This window comes from Mandrillus leucophaeus, unplaced genomic scaffold (assembly GCF_000951045.1).
Source record: "Mandrillus leucophaeus isolate KB7577 unplaced genomic scaffold, Mleu.le_1.0 Scaffold280, whole genome shotgun sequence".
Taxonomy (NCBI): domain Eukaryota; kingdom Metazoa; phylum Chordata; class Mammalia; order Primates; family Cercopithecidae; genus Mandrillus; species Mandrillus leucophaeus.
In genome coordinates this window covers 193,489-205,172 of record NW_012102921.1, presented here as the reverse complement: position 1 = coordinate 205,172, position 11,684 = coordinate 193,489, and the positions used below count along the sequence as shown (strand labels likewise).

Sequence of the window (11,684 nt, the reverse complement as noted above, 5' to 3'; positions counted from 1 at the left end):
TTTTTTTTTTTGAGACAAGGTCTCACTCTGTTGCCCAAGCTGGAGTGCAATGACACAATCATAGCTAACTGCAGCCTCGACCTCCCTGGCTCAAGGAATCCTCCCATCTCAGCCTCCCAAGTAGCCGAGACTACAGGCACATGCCACCACAGCCGGCTAGTTTTTGTATCTTTTATAGAGATTGTGTCTTGCGATGCTGCCCAGGCTCGTGTCGAACTCCTGGGCTCAAGTGATCCTCCCACCTCAGTCTCCCATAGTGCTGGGGTTACAGGCGTGAACCACCATGCCCTGCAGTAGATAGACATCGTCTATAGATTGAACCCGTAATTTGCTAATGCCAAAATAGTTGGCATTGTAGATTAAAGCTTATTTTCATTTAAATCTTAGCCAGGCTTTTAAGAACTTCAAATAGATAATTCTTCTGGCACTTCAGGACCGAGCTGGGGAGCACCAGTTAAGTTAGCCAGGTGGGCTCCGTGTATCTTTTCGATCGTACTATTACAACAGGTATGTTCCATTGGTACTTGATCATCCTATGTCTCACCACTGTCCTTTGAAACCCTGTGTTCATTCTGAATCTCCCCATTCTTCAGATGAGAAACGTGAGGCCCAAACAGGCTCAGGTTGTCCAAGGTCACAGTCAGCCGGGGTAGGACCAGGTTGGCAGCCAAGTCTCTGACACTTGGCCTTTTCTCACCTGTCTGTGTAAAGCCCACATGTGTTCCTTAGATTCATGCATTTTATTTTATTTTTAAAGACAGGATCTTGCTCTGTTGCCCCAGGATGGAGTGCAGTGGCATGATCATAACTCACTGCAGCCTCAACCTCCAGGGCTCAAGTGATCCTCCCACTTTAGCCTCCTGAGTAGCTGGAACTACAGGCGTGCACCACCACACCCAGCTAATTTTTAAATTTTTGTAGAGATGGGATCTCCCTATGTTGCCCCTGCTGGTCTTGAACTCCTAGGCTCAAGCAATCCTCCTGCCTCGGCCTCCCAAAGTGCTGGGATTCCAGGCGTGACCCACCGCACCCAGCCAGACAAGTGCATTTTTCAGGAAGATGACCAGTTCCCAGATTCTCTTTCCACAGTCTTGGACATGAGGTTACCCTTGACAGTGGGAGCCACTCCAGGGCACATGTACTCTTTCTCTGTGGCTCTGCTGCAGAATAGCGAGGACCTTGGGATGTGACAGGCTGAGATCTGGAGACTTTCATGAACAGAGCTCCTGGAGAAACAGAACCAGAGACTCTCTTTAGATCCAATTGTAGCCAGATTCAACCCCACCTAGCAGGGATGTAGTAATTGTAGTAACAAGGACAGTAACAGTACTAACCACCATTTACAGAGCACTTTACCATGTGCCCAGCACCATACTAAGCTCTAAGTACCCAATATTTTATTTAATCCTCACCAAAGCACTGTAACATATAAACACAATCCCCATTTTATAGATAAGGAAACTGAGGCTTAGAGAAGTCAAGTCTGGGTGGTTGGGTGGGTTGGTTGATTGGTTGGTTGGTTTATTTATTTATTTATTTATTTATTTATTTAGAGACAAGGTCTCACTCTTTTGCCTGGGGTGGAGTGGCACCATCACGGCTCACTGCAGCCTCCACCTCCCAGGCTCAAGTGATCCTCTTGCCCCAGCCTCCTGAGTAGCTGGGACTACAGGCACATGCTAACACACCCAGCTAATGTTTTGGGGTTTTTTTTGTTTTGTTTTGTGTTTTTGTAGAGACAGGGTCTTGCTATGTTGTCCTGTTTGTCTTGAACTCCCACGCTCAAGCGAGCTACCACACCTGACCCAAGACGTCAAGTCTTATCTAGGTTCACCTTGCAAGTACGTGGCAGAGTCAGGATCTGTGGGACTCTGGAGCCCAGGTTTGCAGAGAGCCCCTGGCTCATCCTGGCCTCTCCGGCGTCTCACTTCCTCCCTGCAGGCAAGCGGGGCTGGCCTCAGCTCTGTCAAACCTGCACTGTAGGACCCCAGAGATTTTTCTTCTTTCTTCGGGTAGTCAGACCCATCTGCAAAAGTTTTGCAATCATGAAATCAGATAGCGTATGAAATGCTAGGAATAAGCGCAGGTCTAGCATACCACGCGGCCAGCGGGAGCATGACCGGACAGGAGGAGTGCGTCTTCAGAGACATTGAGAAACTGGCGTGCCTGTCGCCCATCCCAGGGTCAGAGTCTTTGAAACCGAGCTTTCTGGGAACCCAACAAGGAGTTTCTGATCGAAGAACCGCACTGAGGACAGTTAGTCTTTTTTCCCACACTGGGCATTTTCAGCATCAGAGGCCAATGGGAGCCCTGCGTCTGCAGGTTTTGAGATGTGGCACTCACAGTAGGGTCACTAGAATGGAGATGTCCATGGGACCAGATTACAAGCGCTCTCCCAGTTGGGAGAAGCGTCGCCAGGCAGCCTCCCCCAGGCTCCATCCAGCTTATCTGCCCAAGACAGGAAACGTCATCGAAGGTTTAGAGAAGAGATCTTGGGGACTTCCTGGTTCAACTGCCCCAAGGTAGATGGCAGAACTCTCAATGGAAGCTGTTTAGCTCTCAGCAAAAGCTTACGTCCAACTAAACTACAGTCATGCGTCACTTAACAATGAGGCTGCGTTCTGAGAAATGCGTCATTAGGTGAATGCGTTGTGCAATCATAGTGTGTACTTGCACAAACCTAGATAGTATATATATATTTTTTTATTTGTGCCTGTTTTTCATTCGGAAAACCAAATGTCCCAGCACCATTACTGAGCATTAGTCATTTCCCCTGCTTGATCTGCAGTGCCTTCATAAAGGGCCGTATGTCAGCTTTCTTTGTACGTTCCATTAGAATGACTCAGGCCAGGCGCGGTGGCGCAAGCCTATAATCTCAGCACTTTGGGAGGCCAAGGCAAGTGGATTACCTAGTGTCAGGAGTTCAAGACCAGCCTGGCCAACATTGTGAAAAACCTCATCTCTACTAAAAATACAAAAATTAGCCAGACATGGTGTCAGACACCTATAATCCTAGCTACTTGGGGAACTGAGGCAGGAGAATTGCTTGAACCCAGGAGGCGGAGGTTGCAGTGAGCCAAGATCATGCCACTGCACTCCAGCCTGGGCAGCAGAGACTCTGTCTCAAAATAAAAAAAGACTCTTATGGGGCTTAGGCAGCCTTTGTTGACCGAAGCGTTATGTGGTACACAGTTATACACGGATCCCACCCCTAAAACCTTCCAATTAGGGCCAATCACAGGCCTTCGAAGAAGACCTGCAGCCGTGCCCTTAGACGGAGAGTGTAATGGGACTTAGCAGTGCTAAGAGTCCCAATATCAAGGCTGGGAACCTGGAATCCCGGCACTTTGAGACGCCGAAGTGAGAGGATCACTTGAGCCGAGGAGTTCAAGACCAGCCTGGGCAACATAGTGTGACCTCGTCTCTACAAAATAACTTAAAAAAAAAAAGAGTCCCACTATTGAGGGCCCAGAGTTGCCAACATCTGCACTGGTTCTTTGCTTTGTGCAAACCCTTGAGTAATTGCTGTTATTCCCATTTTACAGATGAGAAGTTTATTAACTTGTCCATAGGCACCCAGCTCATAAGTGACAGACTCGGGTTCCAGGCTCAGGCCATTGGCCTTCTTGGTCTGTGCCATGCCAGGCTCGGAGACCCTCCGTGTGCTCCTCCCTCTCTCTGCCTTATTCCCAGCCAACTCCTATTCTCTGGATATGACCACGTTTATGCACGTTCCGTATCCAACCTTGGTGATCGCGACCGTCTGATGTGCATTTTGGATTCCAGTGACACTGAATAATCCCTCGCAAGGAAATATGAGTGCGTTAGTACTAACTGCTATCTGACGATAGGGAAGAGAATAAAATAATCACTTCTTGACAAGCACCTTCTGAGAATCTTTTGTAGGAAAATGAGTGCCTTCTACCTCGTGTTTCATTAGGACTGAGAAAACCATTATAATACACAAAGTCAGCAAGAAGTTTTCAAAAGGACCTATGGCAGAGCAGTTTCATGCAGTGGGAAAGGCACGCTTGAGAAATCACCAGTGAAGGCAACAGAAAAAGACGGGCCCAGTGAAGGCTGGGCAGCTGGAATCCCAGCACTTTTGAGAGGCCAAAGAGGATAACTTGAGCCCAGGAGTTTTAGTTAGTTAGTTAATTAGTTATTAATAGTGTGTGCTTGTACAAACCGAGATGGTATTTATCTTATTTATGCATTTTTTAATATGAAAAACCAAATGTCCCAGCCCTGTTACTGAACATTCGTCATTTCCCCTGCTTGAACTGCAGTGCCTTTATAAAGGGCCGTATGTCAGCTTTCTCTGTATGTTCCATTAGAATCTTAGGGACTTAGGCTGGGCACGGTGGCTCAAGCCTGTAATCCCATCACTTTGGGAGGCAGAGGTGAGCAGATCTCCTAAGGTCAGGAGTTCGAGACCAGCCTGGCCAACAATGGTGAAACCTCATCTCTAATTATTATTGAATAATTACTTAATTATTAATTAGTGATTAACTAATAAAACACATGAATTTTTAAAACAGTGGGCAGGTTGGGATTTGGATGGCACCATCTCCTCCCCAAAGTCTAGAATGTTCTCAGTTGGCTTTAAACTGTGGTCTTAGCCATGGCTAGTCAAGCAGAACCTGAAAGGGCACCTATGGCTGGGCATGGTGGCTCACGCCTGTAATTCCAACACTTTGGGAGGCTGAAGGGAGAATCACTTGAGCTCAGGAGTTTGAGACCAGCCTGGGCAACATAGCAAGACCCCATCTCTTAAAAAATAACCAGGTGTGGTGATGTACATCTATAGTCCCAGCTACTCAAGGGGCTCGGGCAGGAGGATTGCTTGAGCCCAGGAGTTGGAGGCTGCAGTGAGCTATGATCGCACCACTGCACTCCAGCCTGGGTGACAGAGCAAGACCCTGTCTCTCTTTTTTTTTTTTTAAAGAAGAAAAAAAGAAGAAGCAGCAGCATAACACCTAGAAACCCTGGAGAGGGGAAGTTACCGGAAATGACATTTGTTCACCTCTAGCTTGGAAACATGCTGAATGGCCAGAACACCCTCCTGGCACTGCCCCTCCATGTTCTTGTTTTATGTAGAGTGGCCTCATTTCCTCCAAGGAGCTCCCTTTAGAAAAGATCAAAAGCAAACTAGTCCAAAACACCTTCAGAGAAGAAAGCACCCCTACGACCACCCCACAGCAATGGCTCCTCTCACAAGAAAGCCCTGCAGAGCTGTGGGCAGAAACGGCCACACTAGGCTGGGCAGGGTGGCTCACTCCTGTAATCCCAGCACTTTGGGAAGTTGAGGCAGGAGGGTCACCTGGGGTTGGGAGTTCAAGACCAGCCTGGCCAACATGACAAAACCCCATCTCTACTAAAAATACAAAAAAATTAGCCAGGAGTGGTGATGCATGCGTGTAATCTCAGCTACTGGGGAGGCTGAGGAAGGAGAATTGCTTGAACTCAGGAGGCCAGAGTTGCAGTGAGCCAAGCGAAGATCACGCTACTGCACTCCAGCCTGGGCAACAGAGCAAGAGTCTGTCTCCACCAAAAAAAAAAAGATTAAAAAGAAAAACAAGAAACAGCCACATCAGTCCCCAGTGGGCTCACAGACCTTTCTGGAGCCCACTGGAGCATCACTGCACTTTGGAAATGTGCCATCGTTCCCCCTAGGCACCTGAGAGGGAGCAGCATCTCAGGCAGAGCCCTCCCCGCAGGACTCAGACCAGCTTGCTGTCAGGGAAGCCACCAAACACCTAACTGAACAGGCCCCTACTCCTAAAACCCCAGCATTCAGGGGTTCAGGAGTGCAAAGGCGTTTGCCCTGATGCCTGTTTGATGCCTACTCTCAACACAAAAGGGCTGTGTCTCTTGTTAGCGGAGGTTCTCCCAAAGGTGTTGACAACCAGCTGTATGAGTCCGTCAGCCTAACATATTTTGTTTAAAACCACACGCTGCTTTTCAGACACCAGGAAAGCCTCTCCTCCTTCTGTTTGCGGTTTCATGGCACTTCCTACAAAATGCACTTTTCCTCCTCTGCAAAGATTCTTCCTTCCGTTGTTTGTTTGTTTGTTTGTTTGTTTGTTTGTTTAAAGAGGTAGGGTCTCCATTCCTCACTCCGTCACCCAGGCTGGAGTGCAGCGGCACAGTCATAGCTCACTGCACCCTCCAACTCCTGGGCTCAAGCAATCCTCCCACCTCAGCCTCCCAAGTAGCTGAGACCACAGGCATGTACCAGCAACCCAGCTAATTTTTTTTTATTTTTTGTCGAGTTGGGGCCTCACCATGTTGCCCAGACTGGTTTCAAACTCCTGGGCTCAGGCAATCCTCCCACCTCAGCCTCCCAAAGTGCTGGACTTACAGGCATGAGTCACCATACCCAGCCTTCATTCTGCTTTTGCTAAGTTGTACGTTAACAACTTTACAGCATCCCTACACACATTGCTGTGCCTGGGCACACACTCACACTAGGCAGGCCGGGAGCGTGAAGGAAAAAAGATGGCCCCAGCACTGTTGACTCCATTCACAAGGGCTGGCTTCCCCTTGCAGGCACAGCTGGCTGTTCCGCAGCGAATGCCGTCGGTGAAGTCCATGGACCTGTTGTCAGGCATGGCCACTGATCAAATTCTTCTCTGTTTTCAGCAACTGGAAGAAAAACTCAAAGGCCAGGCTGACTATGAAGAGGTGAAGAAAGAGCTGAAGTAAGTACGGAGACCTCTGTGGCCCCTCACAAGCTGGGGCGCATTAGGGCCATCTGCTAACAATGCCAGGCCGGTAACGGGCAGCCTTGGCCCCCTGCCCTCTGGCTCAGCAGATGCCCGTAAATGCAGCCAGAGTTCTGCCACTCCACGGTGTGCTGGGCTACCCAACGCTGTGGGCGTTTGCCCTCGGGCCTGTCCCTGAATTCTTTGGACTTCTGCTAAAAGCTGTGCATTTCAGGTATTCCAGAATGCATGGAATCAGGGGCATAGTGCCTTTACAGAAATGATCAAATATGACCTTGTTTTGCAACTATAAATTCCCCAAACAGAAGCAAAGCACAGGAGGGAAACGTTTTCAGGTTGAAGGTGGGCATATGGCCTCACACTGCCCTGGCCTCCTGGACTCGGAAACTCTGTCTTCCAATCTCTGTTCTCCATCTGTGAGACTGTAGCCGAAAGCTTGTCGTCTTTTCAGGGCTAATGATGGCATTCTCACTTCTCAAGCTTCAAAGTTCCCTTCTTGGCCAGCAGCCCCCACCTCTGCCTCCTCACCCTGAGCTGCTTTTGGCACTCTGGAGCTCCCAGGTCCTGGTCTTTACCTGTCCCCCAACATCCATCATGCTCCAGGCTCACTGACCTCCCCTGCAAGCCTGGAGCCTGTGGTCAGACCCTCTGCGTTCATACAGCTCCCCTGGATCGTCAACCATTCCAAGCCTTCCCACCGGCATCCCTGCCTCACTCCTAACGTTATTAACCACTGCAAATGAAGGTTGCCTAGGGCGTGGTGACCGGCCCCACAGGTCCCCTGTGCTTCTCGTGGCGGAACTCTGCTGGTTTGAAGCTTCCTCAGGGGTTCTTCCCTGCCCTTGTCACTGTTACCCCAATCTCTATCCACAGATGCCCTTAGCCCTCAGCTAGGGACAGACTCCCGCCTCTGGTCTTAGGTGCCACCTCCCATCTGTGCAGGCTGCCCCCTCCGCCTAGACCTTGGGTCTCTTCCTTCCTGCCCCTCCTGCTGTCCCATCAGCCCCTTTCTCTCTTGCTGCTATTTTCCATTTCTCCTTTTAAGATGAGCCTACACCCACTCACCACGTTTTCTTTGTATTGTTAATTCCATTCTGCTAAGAAAAGCTCATTGGGTGTCCTCTTGAACCATCTCACTTCCATGACCAGCTGCCTTCTCTCGCCTGAGACCCCCAGCCTCCCTGGTGTCTGCTGGCCCTCGTAGTCCCTGTCCCCACCATGCTCTCCCCCCGAGTAGTCTCATCCCCTTTCCAGCTGCGAAGCCTCTGCCGGCACCTCTTCGGACAAACCCCTACACCCCTCTAACACTTCCAGCCTTTATAACTTACTTACTTACTTATTTATTTATTTGACAGAGTTCCGCTCTTGTTGCCCAGGCTGGAGTGCAGTGGTGCTATCTGAGCTCACCGCAACCTCTGCCTCCCGGGTTCAAGCGATTCTCCTGCCTCAGCCTCCCAAGTAGCTGGGATTACAGGCATGAGCCACCACCCTGGGCTAATTTTGTATTTTTGGTAGAGATGGGGTTTCTCCATGTTGGTCAGGCTGGTCTCGAACTCCCGACCTCAGGTGATCCGCCCACCTCAGCCTCCCAAAGTGCTGGGATTACATGTAACTTATTATTAAACGTTACCTGGTTAACCTTCTCTACCTGCCTCTCCTATCCCATTCTTTCCTTCCTTTCCCTTTTCTTCCCTCTTCCAAAAAAGAAAAAGAAATTGGGCCTTCTAATTTTGAGCCAGAGAAACTCTGCTGCAAAGGCCTGTGCCCAGCCTCACCCTGGGAGTTAGTATTCCTCTTCCTCCTCCTCCTCCTCCTCCTCCTCCTCCCTCCCTCCCCCAAGTTCACTTCATTCCCGGGGAGCTGAGGTTTCCAGGCTCCAGCCAGCAGCACATACCAGTCTACTCCCTCTCATCCATAGCCCGCTAGGCCACAGGCTGCCCCTACCCCCACTGCAGGGCTGCCTCGCCAGCCCCGCTTGTCACCACATTCCTGCTGACTCTTTCTGTTGCATCTGCACACGACAGGCCCCACCACCATGTGCACATCTGGAAGCCCCACTCAGGTGGCTTCTTTGCCCAAATGTGCTCCTAGCTGCCCACTTCCTGGTGAACCAGGTGTGCTCTTGGGCTCTTGCCCACGTCCCCTTCTCAACATCGTCCCATTTCCATTTCCTCACCCCCGTGCAACGGGGTGCTGACCTCAGATCCTCACGCACTGCAGCACAAGACACCCCGTCCCTTCAGGGCCCTTCTCCAATGCTTGTTCATCATGACGCTAAGAAGTGGTCTCCAACCCGTCAAGATCCCTCCTGCTGGGGTCCTCGCAAGTTCTGTCTCTTAATGGAACACTTGGAGTCTTGCCTATTACCTGTACTGGCCTGTAAATTTCCTGGAGTATGGACCAGGAGTGGTTCTGATTCCCCACGACAACAAGCAGCTAGCAGGCTGCTGGTAAAGATCTGTAGAATAAATAAAGAGACACATGGTCTTTTATTACATAATCCAAAGAAAATAGGAAACAAAGGACAGCATTCCATCTTAAGAAACCCCTTTTGGCCGGGCGCAGTGGCTCTCACCTGTAATCCCAGCACTTTGGGAGGCCGAGGCGGGCGGATCACCTGAGGTCAGGAGACCAGCTTGGCCAACATGGCGAAACCCCGTCTCTACTAAAAATACAAAAATGATCCGGGTGTGGTGGCACACACTAAGGGGACAGAGGCCGAAATCGTGGCTGCAGGAACACAGCGAAGGTTCGGTTGACTCTGCACCTGCGAATCATAAATCTCACGGTCCAGCCAGCCTGCTCTGGGTCTCTCCTCCATCCTCGGTATTTCAAAGAAACACTTGCAGCTCCTTCAAAGCTACACAGCCTTACTTCCCCTCTTCTCCTTGGTATACTCAGCAAAAGAGGGACATCCACAGCAAAAGGAACTCAAGAAACAGTAATAATTCTGGGGACCTGGACTCACTGAGACTGTAGTGATCAGGGCATGGCCCTTTTCAGTGCCGATGAGAACAAGGGAGGCAGAAGTCACCTTATGTTGCCACACCTTTGTCATTGCGCTCCTTCCCCAACCTGGGGCTGCAGAGAAGGTCTGTCCACCTCGCTTCTGAGTCATCCAAGTCTAGGACGTTGCCCTTTGCCTATATGCCCTGGTCCCCAGGTGGGTGCCAGTTAGGAGTAAGGTGTGGGCAGTGGCCGCCCTGGTGGGTTCCTCTCTCTCTGGCTTCTTACAACTTTTTCCTTCCCTTTAAGCTTTACAAATACATTCCACTTGCAACAATGTTCTGTCTGTATTAAACTTTAAAATTATACTCTGAACAGACCTGGTGTGACTCCATATGGAATGATTTACATGCTAGGCAAGAAACTTTTGCCAGCCAACTGCTAGTTGAATAGTTATTCTAGAGACATTATCAGATTCTATTACTGCCAGGGAAGTTGTTAAAGTTGACAGTTCTTCAGTTCCTGGAGAGCAGGAAATTGTAATGTTAATGCTTATTAATGTGGCTGTTGTCAAAGGTATAAGTAGAAAATAACCGCTCTGGGCCGGGCATGGTGGCTCACGCCTGTAATCCCAGCACTTTGTTGGTAGGCTGAGGTGGGTGGATCACTGGAGGTCAGGAGTTTGAGACCAGCCTGGCCAACACGGTGAAACCCTGTCTCTACTAAAAACACAAAAATTAGTGGGCATGATGGCACATGTCTGTAATCCCAGCTACTCAGGAGGCTAAGGCAGGAGAATCGCTTGAACCCAGGAGGCAGAGGTTGCAGAGAGCCAAGATCGTGCCACTGCACACTAGCCTGGGTGACAGAACGAGACTCTGGCTCAAAAACTAAAATAAAATAACCCCTCTCTCGTGCTCTTGCAGCATTCTGAAGTCCATGGAGTTTGCACCGTCCGAGGGCGCTGGGACACAGGTACGTGTCTCACTCAATGGTCAGCACTAGCGTCAGCCCCGCTACTGGTTACCACTGGTCCCTCTGGAATATCCCATGATCTCACTGTTTCTACGAGGCCTCTCGCTTACAGTCAATGAGTCATACTTCAAGAACATTTTCACCAAGTTAAAACAGATTGTCTTTTTCTTCTCTCTCTCTCTCCTTTTTTCCTATGTGTCCGAGGTATGAACCAGGCATAGATCAAAAGCCACGCTGGGGATGAACAAGGGATTGCTTCGTCCCTAACTGATAGGAGATGGGCACTACCAAAAAGCAAATTATCTTTAACTAAAAAGAGGCAAAAAGAGACAAGTTAGTGTTTTCCAAACTGGTAACTGAAGTGAAATTGTGATTTCACTTGAGCCAGGTACTAAGAACGTAAATAAAAAACTGTCAGTTGTGTTTAAGGCGGCCAGGCTCAGTAGCTCATGCCTGTAATCCCAGCACTTTGGGAGGCCAAGACAGGCAGATCGCTTTGAGGCCAGGAACTCGAGAACAGCCTGGGCAATATAGCAAGACCATGTCGCTATTAAAAACAAAAAAAAAACGAAAAATAGCCAAGTACTATGGCATATGCCTGTGGTCCCGGCTACTTGGGAGGCTGAGGCAGGAAGATCGCTTGAGCCCAGTAGTTCAAGGCTATGGTGAGCTATGATCGCGCCACTGCACTCCAGCCTGGGCAACAGAGAGAGACTTTTTTTTTTTTTTAATTGCATTAAAGAGCAGCCAAAAATGGATTGGTTTAGAAACTTCAGTTACATGCTGCCTCAGTAGAGAAGGCACAAGGGCAGGATGACAGTGGCCCAGGGTCATCTGGTGGCCGATTGAAACTGACTTCCAGGCCAAGCGTGGTTGCTCACGCCTGTAATCCCAGCACTTTGGGAGGCTGAGGTGGGTGGATCACTTGAGGTCAGGAGTTCGAGACCAGCCTGGCCAACATGGTGAAACCCAGTCTCTACCAAAAGTGCAAAAATTAGCTGGGTGTGGTGGCGCGTGCCTGTATTTCCAGCTACT

General features: G+C 49.7%; 1 protein-coding gene across 1 annotated transcript in view; it reads left to right on the top strand.

The window, feature by feature from the left end:
- CUX1 (cut-like homeobox 1) overlaps positions 1–11,684 on the top strand; it is a 378,329-nt gene that overhangs the window by 300,591 nt on the left and 66,054 nt on the right. Inside the window, exons 12-13 of the mRNA XM_011985213.1 lie at positions 6,646–6,704; positions 10,601–10,649. Of these exons, the coding sequence (XP_011840603.1) occupies positions 6,646–6,704; positions 10,601–10,649 (108 nt within the window). The remainder of the gene's footprint in view (positions 1–6,645; positions 6,705–10,600; positions 10,650–11,684) is intronic.